Raw genomic sequence first — 23,989 nt, forward strand, 5'->3', positions numbered from 1 at the left:
ACGGCATTTACTGCAGCATCGCGTGGTTGCTTATTAAACATGAAGATGTACGTTTGGTGTCGGAGAAGCATAAATCCACACCGTCCCTGTTTCCATGTTCGCCAATAAGACCTTATCATGAGGTGCCACTGGTGGTCTTTTTGCCCCAGTGAGGCTCTCTTGTCTCTGCAGGTATTTTTTTTGGAGGTACAGCACCTGTGCTCGGTGTGTCCACGTGGACGCAGTGATTTCACCCCTGCAGCGTGGTGGAGATCAGCCGCAATGCCGGGGTTCAGCAAGTTTACAGTTATAAAGACGGCTTCTCTCATTTAAAAAGCAGACTCACTCTGGTGGGATTTGGAGATGTAGAAAGAGAAGGAGTCGCCCCTCCCACGCGCGCGCGCACATGCGCGCACACGCACACACACACACACACACACACATACACACCCACACCCACACACACACACACACACACACACACACACACAAGTACACATGCAAAAACTCAGGTCAAAAGTGGTTATCATCTGGTTTCACTTGTTCAGCCTGAGGTTCTTTGATGGCGCTCCCCAACTGCCATTAGGGAGGCCTGACAGTACACCCCCGAATTTACCGACCCCCCCCCCCCCCCCCCAGCTGCCTTTAAAAACAGCTGTAAAAGATCTTGCATAACAACAAGTGTTTTTTAACTAGGTGGGGTGTGTTGACTTGGTGTGGTCGATGGAGTTATATGCAACAAATATTTTATTGATTCTTTTGGAGTGCATTGTTTAGTTTGATCATTTTTAAACTTCAGTTTCAATTAATTTCACACAGTTATTTTATCGGCCCATGTACCCCCCAAGTGCTCTGAATGGATACCTGCTGCCCATCGCGACATCTAACCCCTGGGAAGATCCTTTCCTGTTGCTGGCTGTCAGCCACTCTGTGCGATCCCACGTTGCTTTGATATCCTGTACGAGCGCTGCTTTAGGGCCAGAATACTGAGCCTTTTTTAATGAAGTGGAGCTGTGAAAATATAAAGTGTCTGTCGCCCTAACATGCAATTTCCCTGAGACTTGCTCAGAGACCTTTTCTTCTGGGGGGATTTTTATGTTAATATATTCATACATCGCCTGCTACTTTATATAATGGAATAAACATTTCCATTGGCTTCTTTAGCAGTGATTCTCCACCTTTTTAATATCAAAGACCAACAACGTGATACCAATTTGGCCACAGTCCCCCAATTAGATAATAGTCTCATGGAGCACAATCTGAGAAGATTCCCATTGTTAGCTATGATTTTAGTCCAAACTTCCATACGTGTCTCCTCTTATTGACGGAGCCATTGCCATGTGGTCCATGGACAAGACAATGTCTCCATTTTGTCTCAGTGTGGGTCTTTGTATTTGTGGTTCCCAGGTGGAGAAGCAGAGATCGGACCTCACCAGAGAGTTAGATGACCTCACCGACCGTCTGGAGGAGGCTGGAGGGGCCACGGCCTCACAGGTGGATTACTGCTGCCTTCTCCCGCTCACTCTCGCTCTCTTATTTCCCGTCTTTCGGTGGTGTGGTAGCGAGCTGAAATAAAGTCCAAGTCACATTGTAAAAAACACTTCTGTTCATACCCAGCACGGGTATTACCATATAATTCAGTATGACGAACTTTAAACTTTCAATTCTGTATATGCACATGGCACAAATGATGATCCATGGCTCATGTAAATTTCTCATGATTATCATGATGAATACATTCCTACGTACATTCCTATCAACCAGGCCACACACACACACACACACACACACACACACACACACACACACACACACACACACACACACACACACACACACCTTAACTTTCACACCAGGTTAAGTTTTAAATTAAATTTGAATACTGTCATGACTGACTCAACTGCAGCCCAAGCCAAATTTCCTGATCGACCGGTACTGTACCTGTTTGTATTTGTTTTTTTTTGTTTTTTTTTTATAATTAACCACAACTTTGTAGGTGCTCAGGCGGGTTAAGAAAAGAAAAAAACAGCAAGCCTGACACCCACACACCTTAAGCAACCCTGGGTGTCGTTCCCAGATGGAGGTGAACAAGAAGCGGGAAGTGGAGCTCCAGCGTCTGAGGCGGGACCTGGAGGAGACCTCCGTCCAGTCGGAGGCGCTGGCCGTCTCACTACGGAAACGCCACGGCGACGCCATGGCCGAGCTGGGCGAGCAGTGCGAGGCCCTGCAGCGCACCCGCGCCAAGCTGGAGAAGGAGAAGCAGAACCTAAGGATGGAGGTGGAGGACCTGGCCGCCTCGCTGGACACGCTGCAGAAGTCAAAGGTGCAGTTGTAATGCTGGGAAAAAACAGCGGATATTCGGTATTTCTTGAGGGGAGACGCGTCTCTATGTGCGTTGACCTGCAGGCCTCTGCAGACATCCAGCTGAAGAAGCTGGAGGAGCAGTTGTCGGAGGCGCACAGCCGAGGAGACGACCTACAGAGGGCGCTGACGGAGGTGAACGTGGCCAGGAACAGGCTCACAGGTGTGCAGGCAGCCGAGGTTCATTTTAGCCCACTTAGTCCGTCAGTCCAATTCACTTATCTATGTAAACGAATGAAAATGCCTTTTTTTTCTCGCTTTCTCGTATTAACAAAATAATAATAATGAAATGGGGTGATTTGAAAGTCTTTCACAAATCACGTTGCCAAAAGCCTAGCCAGAGGGGTAATGGAGAGAAAGCCGGTTTGTTTCTGCAGAGGTGCGGTACAACACGTCATATCTTAAAAACATGGCTAGAAGTGCTGCGTCTTCTTCAAACTTGAGCCGAGCCATTGGAAACACCAACATTTAATTATCACTTAGAAAATGGAAAATGGGAACTCTCCACAGTCTATTGACATTAGATACGCGGGGCCAAAGATTTCCTTGGAACCTGCCGAGACTTATTTTGTGCAAAAATCCAGATGTGATTCCTTTCTGAATGAAATAAGGGAATTAGAATATCGGCGGCAGAGGAACAGTGCATGTTTGATATTTAATCCTAAAAGCTGTTCATGGATGTGTCTACATGCATGCAATATGCAGCCACCTTTGGAATATAATATAATGCAACTAATACCGTAATGTGTCGTTATTAACGGACGGTCTCCTGCACGCTGTCAGCCGACAATGCAGACCTGAGTCGCCGGATGGAGGAGGCGGAGGGCAGAGCCAGCCAGATGAGCCGCTCCAAGACACTGGTCACGTCGCAACACGAAGACCTCAAGAAGCAGCTGGATGAGGAGCTCAAGGTGAGTCAGGGCTGTTTTTGGTGGGGCGTGGACGATGGTCAACGCGGGTGTTTTGTGGGCGTCTGTGCCCTGAACCCAAGGCGTAGGCAGAAAGCAAAATATGGACGTTCTTCAAAGATTTTTCATACCCCCTAAGTGTTCACCATAGTGGGTCTGATTAAATTTTTTGATTTTCTATTAGAATTTTAGCCTGTTGAGCCTTGAGCCCTGATCTTTGGCCCACTTCATTAATTCATTAAAATAAAATGTCATATCAATTTTCTTCATCTTCTCACCACTGATAGTACATGTACTGCCAGTGACATTAAATATGTTTTTGTCTACTTCAGCCATTTCACATTAAGCCTTTTAGTATGTTGTATATATATTACTTACATACATACATACATACATTTAATGTACATTGTATCTAAACTCTTGATGGAACAATCTTTTTTCTCCCTTATCGGATCTTTCCCTCCAGATGAAGCAGGTGGTGGGCTGCTCTCTGAGCTCGGCCCGTCAGGAGTGCGAGCTGCTGAAGGAACAGCTGGAGGAGGAGCAGGAGAGCAAGCTGGAGCTGCAGCGCCTGGTCTCCAAGCTCAACAGCGAGGTGACCCACTGGAGGTCCAAGCACGAGGCCGAGGCCATCCAGCACTCCGACGAGTTGGAGGAGGCTAAGTGAGGAGAAAAGGGAGCAGGGCCATAGATGGTGATGGTGGGGGGCGGGTGAAGCAATTGGCCCAGTGATAAAGCTGCTATCTAGTGCTGTTGTCTCACAAAGATACGTTCGATAGACAGATGTAGGTTATATTTGTTAGATTTAGAACAGCATAATTTGGCCACTGGTATCAAATTCAAAGTTATCCGTACTGGTATTAAACCCAGGTATAACTGCAGTGGACTGGAATCCAGGAGGTAAATAGTGGCAGGTCTCTGCTGTGTCTCTCAGCACCCCAAAACCTCTCTGTGCACCCCAAATCATGTCTGTCCGTGCGCTACAGGAAGAAGCTGGCGTCTCGGCTCCAGGAGGCAGAGGAGGCAGCGGAAGCAACCCAGGCTAAGTGCTCCTCACTGGAGAAGACCAAACAGCGGCTGCAGGGAGAGGTGGAGGAGCTCTGCATGGACCTGGAGAAGGTACCTGCAGAGCGGATGGCATCGCTGTGTCTGCAAAAATGTCTCATTTTCCCACTAATCTTCAGTCCAGATGCTATAATTTTGGGCATACCCCCCCCCCCCCCCCCAGGCTAGTGGTTGTGGCCAGGCCCTGGACAAGAAGCAGCGGGTGCTGGAGAAGCAGCTCGGGGACTGGAGGCAGAAGTGCGAGGAGCTGGTGGCTGAGGTGGAGGGTTGCCAGAAGGAGAGCCGTCTGCACACCACTGAGCTCTTCAAGCTCAAGACGGCCCACGAGGAGGCTCTGGAGCAGCTGGAGGCGCTACGACGGGAGAACAAGGCATACCAGGGTAAGGGGTGGGGGCAGACTGTGATGGCTGCATGCAGGTCCTGGAGACAGGCAAGGAGACAGGATTCAACCAATTGGCTACAACCAGTCAAGCAATCACCACACCAGATGATATCAAAGAATAGATCCTGTCTGTCTGGCTGATAGTGTGTTAAATAAAGAACAATGGATTACAACATGCGTGCAAAGTTATTGGTGCTCATGGCATAGAGGAAGGTTGACCAGATAATACAGAGTTATGACCTTGGCTCTGAGCTGTCTGGAAAAATTGACACAATTTGACCTCGATTTTCCTTTTTTCCCCCCATTGAACAGAGGAGATCGCCGACCTCACGGACCAGCTGTCCGACGGAGGCAAGAGCGTCCACGAGCTCCAGAAAGCCAAGAAGAAGATCGAAATGGAGAAGGAGGAGCTGCAGGCCTCGTTGGAAGAGTCTGAGGCCGCGTTGGAGGTAGATGCGGTGCCATGGCAACGCCACGTTCAACTGATAGCTAGCGCATCTGGAATGTGCTGATGTTTTGGGAGCAGGCTTTTTTTTTTTTTTTTTTTGAGAAATCTTGCAGTGCTGTAAACGTTTCCTTTCGTGTTTTCACCTTGTGTCAACTCTGAGTCACATGAATTCAATTAGCAGTCTCGCTCCGTCAGTATTTTGGAAAGGGTCGCGAGGTGTGGAGGTGAGAGGGTGTCGGTCCTGACGCCTCCAGAGACAGAAGCTGCAGTGACATGTTGAAGTGGAGCTGGGCAGGAGATGCTTGTTAGCGATAAGCCTCATCAGGGATGTTTAGCCAGCCTTCTGTGGATACCAATCCCCTGCTCGTGGTGCATGTCATCTAGTTGACCCCTGACCTCTGGCCCCCACAATTCCCTTCTATCCCTTGTCTTTGGGTCCATTTCTTCCAATTGGTTTTATTCTTTGTGTTTCGCTCTTTTGCCACTTCTCTGTTTTTCTTCTTGCTTTCTTTCTTTCTTTCTTTCTGTCTTCTGATTCTTTCATTCTTGCCGTCTATTCTATCTTTCTCGCTGTCTATACTATTCTATAGGTATTCATGTATTTATGTCGGTCTATTCTTTATTTTTTCCTTTTCTACATTTGTGCTATTCCTTTTTCCCAATTTGTGTCCCCCCCCTCTTTATTTAGACCTTTTTGTGCTTTCTTGTTGTCTATTCTTTCTCTCTCTCTCTCTCTCGCTCTCTCTCTGCTTCACTCTTCCCACCTCTCCCTCCGTTGTCCCATCTCTCCGCATCTCCTCCTCCCCTAGGCGGAGGAGACCAAGGTCCTGCGGTTGCAGCTGGAGCTCTCTCAGGCGAAAGGAGACCTAGAGCGTCGGCTGCAAGAGAAGGAGGAGGAAACCGAAGCCGCCAGGTAGAACTTCCGAGGAGCTCACAGTCCGTTTCCCCTCGTCCACGGCGCTGAAACTCTCTGGTTCCAAAACTGAATTCCTTTTTTTCCTCCTTTCCTTCCTCCTTCGTTGTTCTTTTGACGTCCTGGTAGATTTACTCTGACAGGTAAGTCGGTCTCTCTCAACGGCCTTTTCTCCCTCCCTTCTCTCTTCGGAGCTTTCTCTTACGATGAGTAAATGCGCGTGATGAACTCGGTTCCTAACTTCCCCATCCTCCGCACCCAGAAAGAGTCACCAGAGGGCGCTGGAGTCGCTGCAGGCCAGCCTGGACGTGGAGGTGAAAGGTCGGGCGGAGGGCCTGAAGCTCAAGAAGAAGCTGGAAGCCGACCTCAACGAGCTGGAGCTGCAGGTGGATCTGCTCAACAAGAGCAACGCAGAGCTCGGCAAGAACGGCAAGAAGATGCAGCAGCAGATCAAGGTGCGATCACAGAGTGCGATGATGGACAGGGAGTGCCTTTCCTCTCTCTCTGTTTGGGCTGTTTGTGAAATCTTGATAAGTGGCAACCCATAACATCTCTCTTTTACCCAAAGTAAGTTCTTCTGAACAACGGATCATTTCCCTATTGTCCCTGGACGTAAACAACGCGGCGGCCGGCGGATTAGCTTATGTCTTCTCTCTCTCTCTCTCTCTCTCTCTCTCTCTCTCTCTCTCCTCCAGGAGTTGCAAGCCCAGCTGGAGGAGGAGGTGCGCAGCCATGAGGAGCGGCAGGAGGACCAGGCCACGCTGGAGCGCCGCTGCCTCCTGCTGGCCGGCGAGGGCGAGGAGCGACGCACCGCCCTGGAGAACGCAGAGAGGGCCCGCAAGGCCCTGGAGACGGAGCTGCAGGAAGCCAACGACAAGTACAGCGACCTCAACAACCAGGTGACCTTTCACCTCTTCAACTCAGGGCTCGATTGACGTCTAAATCCTAAATATTGATTATTTTTTGGGGGTCCCTCATGTACCTCTTGATGGACTGGGGGATCCTGGATCCTGATTATCAGGGCTGGGCAGCTACTGCCCCCCCAGCTTAAAGGAACCTCCCCGCAAACTCTCCTCCATCTTGCATTGGCAGCTCCAGTCGGCCCTGAGCGCCAGAAGGAAGCTGGAGGTGGACGTCCAGGCTCTGCAGCAGGAGCACGAGGAGGTGCAGAGCGAGCTGCGAGGAGCCGCCGACAAGGCCAAGAAGGCCAGCTGCGAGGTAAAATAAGACCAAGAGCAGTAATAACGCTTTTTTTCATTTCAGTCGGAACTGATTCACGATGTCGCAACGGACGACTTTCCCTTTTTTTCACAAACAACCGTGGATGCAGGAAACACATCTGGACCATCTGGACGGTCCCATCGTGATGGAAAATGTTCTGATGTTTTCCACGTTTAGAAAATGCTGACGCTTGCTGCGTCAATAAAACAATACAATGAAATGACAGGGAAAAAAAAGAGATGAATTACTTTCTCTGAATTGAATTTGCATGGTGTTTCCTTACACTGACCTGCCAACCCGCACGTAGTTTTGTCTACCAGCCACGCAATTCTTGGTCAAAATGCACGGGTACGAAATGCCAGCTCAAACTACGCCAAAAAAAATCATTCGGATTGGACCAGATGCTACGACCTGTGGTTCTGTAACCCTTCCCGCTCCTCTCACTCCCTTGACACCCACTGATACGCGGCGCAGAAAATAATGTAAATGATGTATCCAAGGGTTGACTCTTTTTGAGACTCGGTTCCTGACGAGTCACTCAGTAAAACGAGTCGTTTCATTTGATTCACTTGGTTTAATGCACAGTGAGGGTAGGAGGATTTCCGGTAACCAAGAGTAAGGAGAGTCGGTCATTTCTTTATTTATCTTTTTTTTTTTTTTTTTTTTTTTTTTTTTAATAATTGCAATTTATTTTGGAATGGCAGCTACAATATAATTATAATATAAACGTATATTTTCAGTTCATAGTGAATGAGACTTTCATTTGAAGTTTGAACTGGATATTTCCATGTTACAGTGGTTACATGTTGTGTCCTGCTTAAACCCAGTGAGAGTTACAGGTTGAATTATACTGAAACTTTCTGACAGTCCCATTTTCTATTTTAATCGGAACTCAGGGACAGTTTCATGTTGGATTTAATTTTATCGGAACTCAGGGACAGTTTCATCTGCTGTTATCGTTCCATAGTAAATAATGAACAATCATAAACACACAGTGTGAAAATCAGCAATCTCACTATTGTGGTGACTGAAAATAGCAGTGTGGTCTGTATGTGCAGCTGTCCTATCAAGTGACCGTGATCAGATGACTTGATGTATTTGTCATTGACGTACAGCAGATTTACCCAAAGACACCAAACGATAAGAAAATCAGATTTCTCAGATCACAAACATAAACTCAAAATGATCTGGCAACGATGTAAAAGTTATTCAACCGTCAATGTTTTATTTAGAACATGCAACTGAATAAAAATTGGAATCAGCCACAATCAGAATCAGCCGGTCGTACATCTCTAGTTGGGGAAACATGTTCAGTCACTTTACGAGATGATGCAGTTCAAAGAGTATATTTTAATGATATGAATGTATTTACTGTGTTAGTTTTAGTAGCTGGCGTTCAATGTAATTATCCTCTTTATTAGACGACTACGTGTGAATAACTGTCATTTAGCTGCACTGACTCAAACACCACAGAGACTCCCTGCTACACTGTTGTGGTTATGAAAATATCTTCCCAAGGTTGGCAGGTCTCATACACATGAAATGGCTCTACTCATAATTGCATCAAGCGTACCGATTAAAAAAAACCAACAACAACAAAAAAACCAACAAACAAACAAACAAACAAAAAAATACGCCCAGCGGTGGAAATTGAATACCTGGTAATAATACACTTTGGAGACTTTCGACTTTTACTCCACTTCGTTTCACAGTAGCATCTATACATTTTCCTCTTCTGCCTTTCTAACACAGTGAAGTTACTCTATTTATTTTTCTTATATCAGGGACTGCATCTACCAAATTGTTTACTTATCAGAACTCGTAATTGATTAATTGGGTTCATCTCCTTGTAAATCATCGCTTCTGTCTTTTTGTTCATTGTAATCAGGATATACATTCTTATTCTGTGTGTGTGTTTTCTTTTTGTTAAATGAATGTGTTATTGTTATTGACTCTGGCATTGTAACAGTCAGAGTTAATTCGGATCCTGCTCAGCTCAGTGTGGATAACTGTGTGTGTGTGTGTGTGTGTGTGTGTGTGTGTGTGTGTGTGTGTGTGTGTGTGTGTGTGTGTGTGTGTGTGTGTGTGTGTGTGTGTGTGTGCAGTCGGCGCGCGTGGCGGAGGAGCTGCGTCTGGAGCAGGAGCACACGCTCCACCTGGAGCGGGTGAAGAAGGGTCTGGAAGCCCAAGTCAAGGACATGAGCGGCCGGCTAGACGAGGCCGAGCAGATGGCTCTGAAGGGGGGCAAGAAGATCATCCAGAAGCTGGAGGGCAAGGTGTGACAAAAATGGCCTTTAAAACAGGGAACTTCCCCCCGGGCTGACTGGGAAAAGTAGCTCGTTCCGCTCTCCTCGCTGTTTACAGGGAGAGCTATGGACATAGCGACCGAGCTGAAAAGAGCAGCGTGCGATAACTCAGTGCTGGGGAAACGGTTGAAAGGTGTGGTCGGGGGACTTTTCACGCCGATAGCCTGTGATAGGCCGAATGCTATTTGGTGGGATTCTACAGTACAGGGAGTCAGGACTCGCACTCGTTTTACAAACTGCCGATTAAAACCGCCTAGTTGGCCTTTAAGTGAATGCTTTTAAGAGTTACTTCCTGTTGTAGCCTCTGGCCTATTTTCAACTCTTGCTGCGAGAGTTGAATAATTGGCTTAAGTGCTGCGCAAGGGCCAGCGGTCAAAATTGACTAAAAAGTGAAAACCGAGCTTAAAATTTTTCTTTAAAGATGCCCGGCCGAGCAAAAGTTCAAAAGGTGAAATTTCTTCCTTCCGATCAGCGGTCCTGATGGCCACACCATGAGCTGGTGGACAGTGAGGAAGAGGGAGTCAAATGAAAAATAAACAAAAAAACAAAAACAAAAACAAGGAGCTGTGATTCTTCACGCCCCTCTCCAGGTGAAGGAGCTGGAGCTGGAGCTGGATTCGGAGCAGAAGCGCCACGGCGAGACGGTGAAGACGCTGCGCAAGAACGAGCGCCGCCTGAAGGAGCTGCTGTTCCAGTCGGAGGAGGACCAGAAGAACCAGCAGCGCATGCAGGAGCTGGTGGAGCGCCTGCAGAACAAGATGAAGGCCTACAAGAGACAAGTGGAGGAGGCGGTGAGTGTTGTGGATCGCTGCCGGCACAGGAAACACATGTATCTCTAAAATGAATGTTTGAGCGCGGGCGGGGCCGTCTGTTTAAATTCCAGGAGGAGCAGGCCAACATGAACCTGGCCAAGTACAGGAAGACGGTCCACGAGCTGGACGACGCCGAGGAGCGCGCCGACATCGCCGAGTCGGCGCTCACCAAGATCCGGACCAAGAGAGGCAGCTTTGGGAAGGGATACTCCTCTGTGAGTTCAGACCAGAACGGCGGGGAGGGGTTCCCCAAGCTCTGGGTCGAGGCCCGTTTGAGGCCTGTGTTTCCTGAGAGTCAAATATTGGTTCAAAAATCCAGCGTCTCAGTTCAAATCTAAATTGGAACAACATCCATGGATATTATACTGTATTGTACGCCCTAAAAAAAGCTTCCTCTCTCTACCATGGAAATTGAACCACTTCAGACAAACAACGGAGCCGTTACTCTCTAATACTGTAAATCAAAAGATAGAAAAAGTGTTGCGTCTAAATAGGGGCCCTCAGATTGAATCAGGTTTGATTTAGCGGGGTCTTAAGGGAATTAATTGTGTGTGTCTTTATTCAGGCTAGCACACATATTTGCCCGTGGTCTTTTTTTGGGGGGTAAAGTAAGCGATGGATAGGTCATTATTTTGCCGCCGCTCGTCTCTTTTCCAGACCCCCGGAACCCCTCGACTTGGAGCCTCGCACTTTGGTGACGGCCACATCCATAAACAAGCTAACCTTGTCTTTTTCTCCGGCGCAGGGCTACAGCACGCCCTGCCCCGGCCTGGTGCGGTCGCCCAGCTCGGCGGGCTCCGAGGGCCGCGGCGAGAAGATCATCAACGACGACAACGAGTCGGTGAGCTCCCTCATCCCGGCCTATCTCAACTCCCTCAAGAAGCTCATGATCGAGTAGGTGAGCCTCGGCGCCTCGGAGGCTTTTTTTTCTCCCCCCCCCCCGGGACCGCTTTAAGATCCTTCCAGGGTCATTGAAGAATAGTACCGCATGTGGAAACCTAAGGATGGAGATTTCGACGTGTTTTAAAATGTTTTATTTTTGTAGGTTTTTATCGTCCCTCGTCACTGCAGGTCATGCTGTACACACCCCGAACCATGATGGTGTGGTTGACCTTAGAACCCTGTATTCCGCACATTCCCAACACTCTAAAAATGTATTAAAAAACACGTGTATCGCTTCTATGTTCAAACAAGTGTTGCTGTGGATCTAACAGCGAGGAGTGTGGTGGCTCTGAGCCGACGCCTTTTACGTTGTGTTCACAATGTGATATTCCTTGTAAAAAAATAAATAAAATAAAAAAGAAAATAGATTGATGATGGAAAAGTGTAACAAGTAAGACGTAGATTGATGGTGGAAAAGTGTAACAAGTAAGACGATGTTGGGTGTTGAGTTCCCCTTTGAATGTGTCTGACCCACTAAATCATTTTGCTGCAGAATGTCATTAACCCTAGTGTGAAATGGGATGTATACAACCTGAAAAATGACTTTATTATTTGTTGTTTTGTTTTTTTCCCTATTTCATATTTTATTATTCCTTCCCTAAACTAAAACGTGACCAAACCATTATATCTTTGAATGTGGAAAAAAAAGTTTTTTTTAAAGATTTTTTTTAAATGAAATTAAAACCTTTTCACTATTTTATTATTTTTTATTATTATTATTATTTATTTATTATTTTTTTTTTTTAAGTGTATTTCAATTTCAGTGAGGTAAGTGAGGAAAGACATCATTGTACCATTACATTTGTATTTTCATTTTATTGATTGATTGAAACAAAAAAGTGTAAATAGATGCGAATCAATCCCCTTCCGTCAATGATCAAGTAATACTCTCTGGAAACAAAACGAACACCAGCCCGGATGCGGTTATTGAAGATGATTTGTTACAGAGGTGGAAAAAAAACACCAAAAAACAACTCTCACTGAAAGTCATTTTACATTTGATCTGTACAAGCGTCTGGTATTATGTCCACGGTTACATCCTTTATCCGGCTTCACCTCAGAACGGGGAGCTCCATCGGGACATCTCTGCCAACATCTCTGAAACAAGAACCCCAAAGTTCAAAACGAAGGGACGCCAAAAGTCTTAATGCCAAATGGCATAATGAGGCAAAACGGGAAAAGAAAAACGAAAAAAACAAACAAACTAAAAGAAACGTATGGGGCACTAATGGTGAGAAGATGAAGAAAATCCAAAATGGACCAAAAAAAAAAGGTCTTATCTTAAATTATGCATGACATTAATGAGCTAGAACTCAAATAGAAAAAAAACAAATTGAAGCAGATCTTGGGTATCATGAGGTGACATCATGAGATGTTTTGGGAAAAATCTGGAAGTGTAGATAATTTAACAAATTCCAGATTTTGGCGGCACATTTATTTATTTATTTATTTATTTTTTTGTGCGATATTGGCTCATTAGGCCACATTAAGCTCCCTATGTTTTGGCATTTCCAGCCTAAATGAACTGATAAAAACATAAATTACATTTGCATTTCTTTTTTTTTTTTCCCTTGGTAGTCACCTTGGTATTCTAGATGCTAGACATGATTTTTTTTTTTTTACCTCATTAAGCTACATAAAGCCTTTCAGAAAGTCCAAAAAAAATGAAAAGTAACAAAACACTCCAATTCCCAATTCAAAGATACTTCAGTAGAAAGTGCAAGTTGCCGTTTTCGTCATTCTCGTGGTAAATGAATGGAGAGCAATTTAGCCGGGGGATCCAGGACTTTCTGCAGAAGGTGATGCAATGAGGATGTACTGACGGACAGACGAGTGAGCTTTGCGCTTTCGGAGCACGGCGCCGGCACACAGCTGGTGCCTCGTTCTACTTGACAGCACAACGGAACGTTTAGGGTGTGAAAGCCGGGTCGCGAGCAGCGTTTTTGTTAAATCAAAACTATTTACAGTCGGCGCGGGTCTCGTTCACAACTAATTCAGAGGAAGAAGGAAAATAAAACAAAAAAACAACAACTTCGGAACGACAGAGTCCGTGCTGCTGCGCTTTCACATAAAGACATTTAATATTTACACGTATGATGATTATTTACAGGAACCAGACCCGAGGGGGGAAAAAAAAAACCAAAAACAAAAAAAAAAAAAACCTCTCCAAGCCGGCGGAGGGAGGCCTTTCAATCCTCCCTCAGAGAACTCCAAAAAATCTCAACGGGTTTCGTCACCTCTGTCCACGGTGTGACCGCAGCCATGTTGGATTGACGGCGACGGTCCTCGGGGGGCGGGGCCACGACCGGGCGTCGGCCTCCCGGTTTCTTTGTCCTCGAACCCCGGTCGTTAGACGGAAGCCGGCGAGCCCGAATGCACAGATGAAATCCACGGGGCCACTGGGGGGGTGGGGGTGGTGGGGAGGGCGCGCCGCCTCCGGGTTTTGCGTCCTCGGTTCTATTTGCGTTGGGGAACCCTCAGATCTCGATGTCCACGGGTCTCACCTCCCCCGTCTTGTGCTCCCGCACCCACAGCTCTCGGTCTCGGGCCGGGTCCACGCCCTGCAGCAGCTGGTCCACCGGCTCCATCGTCTGGACACAAGCAGGAAAGCGCGGCCAGTTAGTTGCGGATTTGAAAACAAAAAAGGGGCCGGAGGGGTCTTGACCGTACCTCGGACCTCCACAAGGGGCCTTTTTCCAAGATTCCAAACGGGAACCTTCAGATGCGTCACCGGATTCGTTCTGAATTTGAGACATTCCTTTACGGCCATGGTGACAAGATATACGTATGTTCCAGTTTTTATGGAGGAAAGAAAAACGCTTTTTTTTTTGTCTCACAAAACGTCACAAAAGTCAGAAATGTCGCTCTGCTTATTATTATGGCCTACTCGCTGTTAGTGATGCAAGGCTGCAAGGAACGATTCGTACGTTTCAAACGTGAGTCCTCAAGAACCCGATCCCGAAATAGAGTCGAACATTTCCTCACGCCTAATAGTTCTCACCTTTAGTGTGAAACCTGATCCGATTCTGATGACAGAGCCGCTATTCCGACCGGAACTGATGAATTCAATGAATAAGGGCAGCCTTGCAATTTTGATCTTGCAACACAAGGGCTGGTTTACCTTTATTTAATTGTTTTTACATCGCAATTAGCAGTGGCTATTGTCCAAAGTGACTTACAATTATTCTTACGCCGACGGACACAGCCATCAGGAGCAGTTAGGGGTTCAGTGCCTTGCTCAAGGACACGTCAGCATGCTACAGTGACAGCAGGGGCCTGGGATCAAACCAGCAACTTCCAGATTACTAGACCACGCACTGCACCTGGAACTACAACTGGAACTTGAAGATTTTTCACACCACAACAGCTTGAGTGATGCTGTAATACAGTGGATCTTAAACTGTGGTCCTGGCCCCCTAGTGGTCGACGAGGGAATGGCAAGGGCTCCACAGCAAATTGATGTATATATTTATTTTTTGATCTACACTTGTTTTACCGTTTCAATATAAAAGTACCGTTTCCGTGAATACGTCTGGGAAGCTCTGCTATGATAGACACCCGATGTTTCAAATGTATATATTTTTTTGACAGTCATGTCGAGCAGCGTCAGTGTTGGTGCTTACGCCCTGGTTGAACATGTCCGTCTCATGCCGCAGGGTGGTGTACTGACACAGATGCTGTCGGATCATCTCTATCCGCTCCACCTCCAGCCGCTCCAGCTCCTGAGGGCAGAACAAAAATCAGCTCGCGGACGTTTCTCCTGCGTTGAGATCAGTCCATTAAAGTAAGAGATCGGTCCCTGATAAATGACACACGGGAGGCTTGAAGCGCTTCCTGTTTCCTCATCGATCGACTGTGGGTTGTTCTGTTGCATAATAGTCTGACGTCATATCTATTATATCTGCATATTTGTAAAAAGTTTATTATGTGCAAACGTGTTGTACATTAAATAGACATAAAACTAGTAGTCAGAGTGAAGGGGCAAGATCTCCACCTTGGTACAATAGGGAGTCTGTTTGAGGTCAGTGCGTTGCTCAAGGGCGCTCTGACAGCGAGGGACGGCCTCTCAAACAATGAACAGGGAGAATAAAGCTCCATCACACCGATGCAAAACAATGAGCGGCGTCTCACCAGGCTGGTGGTGACCATCTCCTCAAACCACTTGGACTGAGACTGGTTGTAGAGGTCCACGCACCGCATCAGCTCGTCTCCTGCCACAGAAAACCATAGAGGGGCGTGAAGATGCTGGGCTCCGTGTAATGTTAAAAAAGTTTAAATTTCAAAGGGCGGAAAAGAAAGTACAAAGTATGTCGCACATAATACAAATTGTGTCACGTCATATCGCTCGCACTTGCAGGTTTTCTCCACTTGGTGGAGACACCACCCGACTAGTTAGACAGTTGTCAAGCACACCGCACACACAGATACATTTGAAAATAAATAGAAATACAAAAACATAAAAGAAACACAAACACGTGTAGATGTACAAACACACACACCCAAACACACACACACGCGCGCGCACATACGCACGCACGCACACATACATCTAAAGGTCCCACTTACTATAATACCACAATCTAGGACCATTTGCTGGAATTCTCAAGTGTATTAACTTTTTCTTTTCTGCATTCTTTTTTTTTTTTTTTTTTTTTGACAAGGAAAGAGCTTCTTCCTGAAAAACAATAACAACGGTGATGAAATTAACTGGAAAAGAAGGTGGAAACTCTTCGTTACATTGACTGTGATGTAACGTGTTGGCACAGGGGGGCTTGCACACGCACACAGACACACACACACTCTAGACACTGGCTCTTCTTGTTCCCAAAAGACATTTGTGCCTAAAAAAGTTTGGGCTCACTGTTCCTGGAGCCTAAGAACAGAAAGTAATTTTGAAAAATTACGGGACGTGATCGATGTCCTCTGGCCTATAGGGCCGTATCAGCAACACTCTCCTTTTAAAGTTAATTGTACTTACATTTAATTGTATTTATTTTTTTCATGGCAGTTGACTTCTGAAGCCAGTGTGAAAGTCCAAATCAACAAAGTTCTTCTAATGCCATCAAATGCGGCCGGAGTGAATTTTACGTGACCCTATCTCTCTGTAATGACCAGACAGGTGTGTTCTCTCTCTCTCTCTCTCTCTCTCTTCCAGTCATCTCTCGCTCCCTTATGCCTTATGCCTGGTTGCATAAGCGCTACGGAGGAGGAGGGATGACTGAGTGTGTTGCGTGTGTGTGTGTGTGTGTGTGTCTGGCTGGAACATGCGGTCGTGCCTGGTCGAGCTATGACATCAGAGCCGCGAAGGAGGTCTACATCTGTTTACTTTTACCAGCCACTTCTCTTAAAGTCACAATCCTCTTTTTTTTTTTTTTTTTTTTTTTTTCCCCCTCGGGTTTTTATTACGAAACAACCTGGCTGCTCATACTAATGCTGCTTTCCTCTGACCTCTCTTTGTCCTCTTCCCTTCTTCTCCAGAACGTGTGTTTGTGTTTCGGTGGTTTTCAATGGTTGACCTGCAAAGTAGAGGTCCCCTGAGCTAATCTCGTGTGTGTGTGTGTGTGTGTGTGTGTGTGTGTGTGTGTGTGTGTGTGTGTGTGTGTGTGTGTGTGTGTGTGTGTTTGTCTATCTGTGTGGGTGTGTGTGTGTGTGTTTATCTATCTGTGTGTGTGTGTGTGCTGTCGCGTTGGTGTGAAGGTGACTGTGTGTGTGTGTGTGGTAAATTCCACCCTCCCCCACCACCAACCAAACCCCGTCCCCACACCCCACCAAGCCCTCGTACACGTAGGCCTACACCCTAAACATGAAGTAGACCAGAGACATGTTTCCTTACACACGCACACACACGCACGCACACGCGCACACACACACACACACACACACACACACACACGGACACTCACACGTACCCAAGCTTGCTGATAAAGCCTGTGAGTCATTCATGTACAAATATTAAGATTCATGACTTCTGTCCCTGGTCCCCAGACGACAGAACAAGCAGCACGATCTCAAACAAGAAATGATTGTTGGGAAGAAGACCTAGAACTTAGAGTTCAGGAAAAAACATATCGTTCCCCTTTGTCAGCGATCGCCGCTGTGCATCACTCACACCCCAATAACTGCAATGAGGCGGAAAGGCCCTGAGAGCACGTAGGGAGTGGACACGGTGGGTTTTTAGAGATGCAAGGCTGGCGACTCACAGATTTGTAATCTTAGTCCATTCCTACATCATTACAAACAAATGTACGTATGTGTTCGGAATTCATTCCGTGAGATGAATCAAACAGGTGAACAACAATAAAAATGTTACACGGCACTGTAAGGATTGAAAGACTGAAGTAGAAAACAGTCACAGGTTCAACTGCTGAGCTTTCCATCCAAGTCCTGTTCCTTGAACTCAAGTACTGGAGGGAGACGTTCACAAGACTCTGCGGTTCAAGGAGTGGCTCACTCACTCTTGACAGACAGACAGATGGACGGATGGACGGACAGACAGGCGGACCATCAGACAGACGGACGGGCAGACAGCCAGACAGGCCAACGATCAAAGAGGCGGTCGATCAGACAGACAGACAGACAGACAGAGTGAAGGAATTTGCCCATTCCCCGTCTATATCACAGGGTGTATGGTCGCTCTTTCTGGAGTGACTCCTGGCTCGAGTCGTTTAATAAAGTATTTATAATAATATTTCATATCTTCATAATCTTGTCCCGTTGTTTTCTTCTGAGTGAAGAGCGTTTGAACGGTTAAGTTAAAATTCTCAGATCTATCGAGTATTAAGGCGCATGTGGAGCTTTTTACAGCGTGTGGATTTAAAATGTGACGATATTTTTGGGATGATATTTGAGAAAGAATCTTGAGTATTTATGATGATGATGACAAGTTATTATGATCATTATGATTATGAGTATTATTTTGAGTAGTAGTATTATAACTTTGATATATTACATATTAAAATTATAGCTTTACAATTTTAATAACTGTGACAACAGTAATATAACTTATCTAACTTTAACCAAATATATTAATAAAATGAAAAGATTATGGAAAAAATTCCAAATAGATAAAATATATAAAATATTCAGTATATCATGATATATTTGTATATAATATATATTATAAAAATATTTTTATATTAAATATTATAAATATAAAAATATAAACATGTAGCTGAATGTTATTCTCCCTTGTAAGTCGCTTTGGATAAAAGCGTCTGCCAAATGACTAAATGTAAATGTAAATGTAAATATTAAAATAAAAATATAATATCAAACAATATATAAGTGTATTCACAAAAAATCTTTACACATTTCTGTCTTTTAAAATAACCAATATCCCAGGATATCTAGTCTGGGATCACAGTATCACTGTTATAAAGATATGATATGGATTATGGCGGCTCTGACCTGCTTGCGTGGACTTCCGTCGAGCCTTCTTGATGTCCTCCTCGATTTTGTTGCTGAGCTTCATCTCGTGCTGCTGCGTCTTCAGCTCCAGGTCTTTCTGACGGTCGGCCAGAGCCTTGCGGGCCTGACGGCACAGGAAGGGTTTCGAAAAAGTACTCTATCAATAATGAAAACATATACATAAATCATATCAATCTAACTACAACTGAGGAAGTATGAATTAAAAATAAAAAGCTGGTGCCTAGGGCGCTACAAAATTCACGGCCGGGAAATTCCCATCACGGACCGTGAAAACAGAAACCAAAAAAAACTTTTTGGTTTGTGTTTCCATGGCGATGGGGCAGAAGGAACTCCTTAGAAATAAAAACAGTGACGACAACAATTGACGCAATGCATCATGTCGTGTTTTTCTTTTAAAGCCTGTGAAATCTGGTACTATTGAGAATCTAGGTCCTGAAATTGAGCAAAATGTGCCGTGAATCTGGTGGGGCCACAGTTATGCCACATAGCACATTGTATCCCGGAACGGTCCCTGTTCTGTTCATGCGATAATCCTCCGTGACCTTTGACCCAGATGAATAGTGTCTGGGTCAAAGGTCATGGAGGATCATCGCATGAACAGAACAGGAACCGTTCTAGGACCCATTCTCCAACACGCCGCCTTTCATGGCCAGTGTTACCGCTGTAAATCACTTTAAATTAGACGAGTAAATCTTTCGGAACATTGTTCCCCGGTGTGTGCCAGGACATTTGGGAATAAGGAGACATTCCACCGGAGGACAGGAAATGGACCTGGTGAAGAGCCGAGGAATTTTAATCACCGCCTGAAGGATTCCTGACATTCTCATGTACGGACAGAGTCCTAGTTGACCGGCTTGACCTCCTCCTGCGGCGGGCGTGTGTGTGTGTGTCTGTGCGTGTGTGTCTGTGTGTGTATCTGTGCTTGTGTGTGTGTGCGCGCACGTGTCTGTGCGCACGTGTGTGTGTGCGTGCATGCCCGTGCATGTGTGTGTGTGTGTGCACGCATGCTCGTGCATGTGTGTGTGTGCGTGTGTGTGTACATGTGCGCACACGTGTGTGTGTGTGTGTGTGTGTGTGTGTGTGTGCGCGTGTGCGGCCGTGCGTGTGCGTGCGCGCGCGCTCACCTTCTCCACGGTGGCGAAGCGGCCCACCAGCTGCTTCCGCAGGTCGGCGATGTGGTGGTCGAACCTCTTCATGTCCTTTTTGAAGTTGTCCCTGAAGGTCAGCAGCGGCTTCTCCACCTCGCTCTGGAGCTGCAGGAAAAGGAGGGGATCAAAAACGGCCGATGGAGTCAAACCGCCGCGCAGGCCTAATGAGAGAGGAAGAGTTTTGTTTGCGCGCTTTGAAACGGAATGCAAATTGTATTGTCTTTTTCGGTCGGTTTGGTGAGGTTTCTTTTTTTTTTTTTTTTTTTAATGCGCGGATTGAGGCGAACGGAGATCAAAGCTCTGTATTATGTGGGAGGGGAAAAAGAGAGAAAATGACAAGAAAAGCCTGTTTATCTGACGGGGCCGCCGGAGGAGAGGAGCCATCACTTTTGCCTCTTCCCCTCCAATGGAGGGAGTAGCAAGTGGGTCGGTGCCGTCTTTGACTCGCCGCTTATTTGATTTGGCGAAAAACGGGGGGGAGGAGGACGAGGAAGGAGGGGGGGGGGTGGGGGGGGGGTTCTCAAAAACGGGAGTCAAACAGCGGCGATGCCGGGTTAGGCACTTTTTCGATTTTCCGAGACCGGAACAGCGGGCTGGGACGTCCGGTGCGACCGCGTCCTTGAGCGCTGTCCTCTCCCGATCGGGTGAGTTGGAAGTTTTACTTCGGTCCATCCGCGGGGCAGTGACCGACAGTGAACGCCGTTCACCAGGCTCGACACGGCGTCCAATGAGCTGGTTCCGGCGCCCGGCGGCTCCCGTCAGTCTCGAGCGAAAAAAGAAAAGCACGAGTCCGTTTCCCGGGCGAAACGTACGCCGGAAAAGCCCGCGCGGACGCCAGCCTCGGGCGCCCCCGGCTTAAGAAGGGGCAAAGTGCAGCGAGTCATATGACCTTTGAGGAGAACTTGAGGTGAACTTCGGCCTCGTCGGCCAGGCTTTTCTTCAGCTGGGCCCAGGCGTCCCCGAGGGTCCTGAGGAGAGATAACAAGCGGAGAGAGAGAGAGAAAGACTTTTGAGATTCCTTTATTTGCAGTAAGTCATTTCACAGCAGCAGAGTAATCAGTCCACCGGTAACTAGGCAGCAAGAGTACAGACATCCCTCTTCAGAGATAACTAGATACGCAGGGATCTGTTGGTTTCTTGTTAGCTTGTTAGCTTAGAGAGAGAGAGAGAGAGAGAGAGAGAGAGAGAGAGAGCGAGCGAGAGAGGGAGAGAGAGAGAGAGAGAGAAAATACTTGCGGTGTTAAGTTTTGCATGTGGGAAAGACCACACAGGCGTTAAAAGAGGGCGAAAAGGAGAAGTGGGGGGCGGGGTGTCGCAAAAAAAAACAAAAAACCGGAGGGTTTACAAGTCACAGGCTGGAGGGATGGCAAGATGAATCTTCTCTCTCTCACTCTCTCTCTCTCTCTCTCTTACACACACGCACACACACACACACACACACACACACACATCCAGAGAAATGGGTTTCACGAGCGGGGGCGAGTGCAAAAGTTCATGGCAGCTTCGGCGGCCAGTAAATCTACTGAGCAGGAGGTGGACGAGCGGTCACGACGTATGGAACATGAGATATGAAGCTCCGTGTGATGATATAAGCTCTACATGTTTACCATACACTCTACGGCGGCTCCGGCGTCCAGCTTTTTGCGTGTGTCTTTAAAAAAAAACGAGTTGACCTCTCAATGTGTACGTTATTATTATGATTAAAGTGCGTGGAGGGGAAAACAGGGAATGTATCATGTCGGTCGATGGATGTGAAGACTCTCCTTTATTCCTCCTTCACTGCAGGATACTTTTGTTTTGGAGCAATCCCCTCCGCCCGACATCCCAAAGCATTTCCTCCCAGCGCCAGAACTGCGCCGGGCACCTGCGAATCGAAGGGGCGCCCCATCCGTGGTAAGGACCGGAAGCAAACCGGTGGAGCGACGGCGATCCGTCCCACGAAGCTCGGCTTTGCAGGCAGCCCGCCGGGCCCGGCCCTCGTGGGGCGCGAGGACTCCAAGCGGCGACGTGTCCGCCGCCCCACCGCCGCCGCTCCACCTCCACCACCACCGCTCCGAGCTCGTTCACCATCGATAAGTCAGAGCTATCGTGACGCCGTGACTTCAGGGACATAAATCGCCCTCCGTGCACTCTCTCTATCCGACGCAAATATACTGTACACCAGACGATTGGTTGCTTATTGCCGTAGCCATAAAATGAAATCACATGCCCACCCACCCCCTCCTCCCCCCGTCACATCTCCACCACACAAATGGTAGGTTCAGGAATGGCCGTCTGGTTCGGGGCCGCGGTTGGACGCGGGGCAGGAGCGGACGACAAAACAGCGATTGTCCAGTGGCTGACAACAGCGCCGGCCCTGAGAGGAAGCACAATAGCCGCATTGTGTTCGCACTTTTCTGGGCGTGGGCAAGCAGAACGAGCTGGCATTATCCAAATTCTATATGGAAAGGACTCCTCTTCCACACCACACCGGACCGCTATTAAAAGCGCTTCCGTGCAGAGCCGGAATGGAGGTGGGAATGTAGAATATACGGCATGTCGTTGAAGTCTGCAGTCGGCATTTCATCGGGGGGATTGGATCACTACATTTTGCTGTGCCGCGCCTTTTAAACGTTGCTCTGTAGCAGTAGCTCTTCAACACGTCCTGCAAACCAGCGGCAGCCGCCAGGAATGTCAGCAATGTTGGCAAAACCAAATCTTTGACTCACTTTGCCTCATTTTGGCCTGTCTGCTCAGGCCCGTCTCTCTCCTTTCCCCCCCCCCCTCCCCCCTCCAACCCTCCCTTCCTCCCTCCTTCCCTCCCTCCACCCCCCACCCTCCCTCCACCCTTGCACCCTCCTCTTTCTGTAATCGCTGAATAGCTGGTGATGGCAAGGATTAAAGGATCCGGTGATTTAAGAAGACCATCATGGTTTCACCAGACAGGCACTAGGACGTCTCAATGACTGGTTGACTGACTGACTGAGTGGCTGGCTGATTGACTGACTGATTGGTTGACTGACAGGCTGACTGACTGACTGACTGATTGGTTGACTGGCTCATTGACTGACTGACTGACTTGTTGACTGACTGACTAACTGACTAACTGATTGACTGACTGACAGGCTGAGTGACTAACTGACTGACTGGCTCATTGACTGACTGACTTGTTGACTGACTGACTAACCGACTGATTCACTGGCTGGCTGACAGGTTGACTGACTGAGTGGCTGCCTGGCTGACTGGTTAACTGACTGGTTGACTGACTGGTTGACTGACTGACGCACTGGTCGACTGACTGATTGACTGACTGACTGGTCGACTGACTAACTGAAGGAATGACTGATTGACTGACTAACTGACTGACTGGATGCATAAATATAACTCTATAAACTATGAAGAGCAGCCCAAAGGGGGAGAAGACGAGGATGATGAAGAAGAAGAAGAATAATAACACATCAACTGGTGGAATTTTGTCTCTACACGTACTGTCCAGTACACGGACCGTCTCAGTTCAACTCATGTGGTTATCAGTTAAAACAATGGATTCGTAAATAGCACCGTCAAGGCAACCAAAGTCAATAAATCACCACAACACAAAAGACGTAAGAAGTGATAACGATGGTGATTCATGTTGAAAACCCCAAGTATGACTGAAGATCCTACGACCGAAACCACGTAATCTCTGAAGGCGGCACGTTGCGAAACTTCTGCTTTTTCTTTAAAGAAAAAACAAACAAAAAAAAAAACAAGAAACGCCACCCGGGGGTGGGGAAACCTTCTGGACGCGGAGTCACGTCCTCCATCTTTGTGACAAAGGGGACCCACCCGTCCTCCTGCCCGGCCAGGGGGATCTGCGACAGCTTGGAGAGGTTCTTGGCGTACTCCTCTTCTATCTTTATCCTGCCGGGGAAGCGGAGAGTTGGATTACACCACACGTCAGTTACAACACACCCTCCCTCACCGCGCCGGCTCTTCCCGCGTGGGGCAACACTGCCACGGTCATTGAATGAAATAAAAAAAAAAAAAAGATAAAAAGAAAAAGGGCAAATAATACAAATAAAAACTGAGTTAACATTTACATTAACATGAAGCTC

At 47.1% G+C, this 23,989-nt stretch overlaps 2 protein-coding genes across 4 annotated transcripts in view; one reads left to right on the forward strand and one right to left on the reverse strand.

Annotated features, from left to right (window-relative positions):
* LOC307245738 (myosin heavy chain, skeletal muscle) overlaps positions 1-12,034 on the forward strand; it is a 35,193-nt gene extending 23,159 nt beyond the window's left edge. For all 3 annotated transcript variants that reach the window (XM_080021392.1, XM_080021393.1, XM_080021394.1), the window contains 16 exons: positions 1,387-1,473; positions 2,057-2,302; positions 2,386-2,503; positions 3,124-3,251; positions 3,715-3,911; positions 4,235-4,367; positions 4,477-4,693; positions 5,008-5,144; positions 5,953-6,056; positions 6,319-6,511; positions 6,752-6,955; positions 7,149-7,274; positions 9,383-9,553; positions 10,174-10,374; positions 10,467-10,610; positions 11,141-12,034. In XM_080021392.1, the coding sequence (XP_079877518.1) occupies positions 1,387-1,473; positions 2,057-2,302; positions 2,386-2,503; positions 3,124-3,251; positions 3,715-3,911; positions 4,235-4,367; positions 4,477-4,693; positions 5,008-5,144; positions 5,953-6,056; positions 6,319-6,511; positions 6,752-6,955; positions 7,149-7,274; positions 9,383-9,553; positions 10,174-10,374; positions 10,467-10,610; positions 11,141-11,293 (2,559 nt within the window). In that variant the 3' untranslated portion in view covers positions 11,294-12,034. The remainder of the gene's footprint in view (positions 1-1,386; positions 1,474-2,056; positions 2,303-2,385; positions 2,504-3,123; positions 3,252-3,714; positions 3,912-4,234; positions 4,368-4,476; positions 4,694-5,007; positions 5,145-5,952; positions 6,057-6,318; positions 6,512-6,751; positions 6,956-7,148; positions 7,275-9,382; positions 9,554-10,173; positions 10,375-10,466; positions 10,611-11,140) is intronic.
* A 119-nt stretch (positions 12,035-12,153) lies between these two features.
* The window catches only part of gas7b (growth arrest-specific 7b), a gene marked incomplete at its 5' end in the record, with an annotated part of 39,925 nt that continues 28,089 nt past the window's right edge, over positions 12,154-23,989 (reverse strand). Inside the window, 7 exons of the mRNA XM_080020804.1 lie at positions 12,154-13,928; positions 14,961-15,059; positions 15,469-15,548; positions 18,745-18,868; positions 19,890-20,018; positions 20,803-20,881; positions 23,721-23,795. Coding sequence (XP_079876930.1) covers positions 13,815-13,928; positions 14,961-15,059; positions 15,469-15,548; positions 18,745-18,868; positions 19,890-20,018; positions 20,803-20,881; positions 23,721-23,795 — 700 coding nt within the window. The 3' untranslated portion in view covers positions 12,154-13,814. The remainder of the gene's footprint in view (positions 13,929-14,960; positions 15,060-15,468; positions 15,549-18,744; positions 18,869-19,889; positions 20,019-20,802; positions 20,882-23,720; positions 23,796-23,989) is intronic.

The sequence above is a fragment of the Zeus faber genome (genome assembly GCF_960531495.2).
Source record: "Zeus faber genome assembly, chromosome: 20".
Lineage (NCBI taxonomy): Eukaryota > Metazoa > Chordata > Actinopteri > Zeiformes > Zeidae > Zeus > Zeus faber.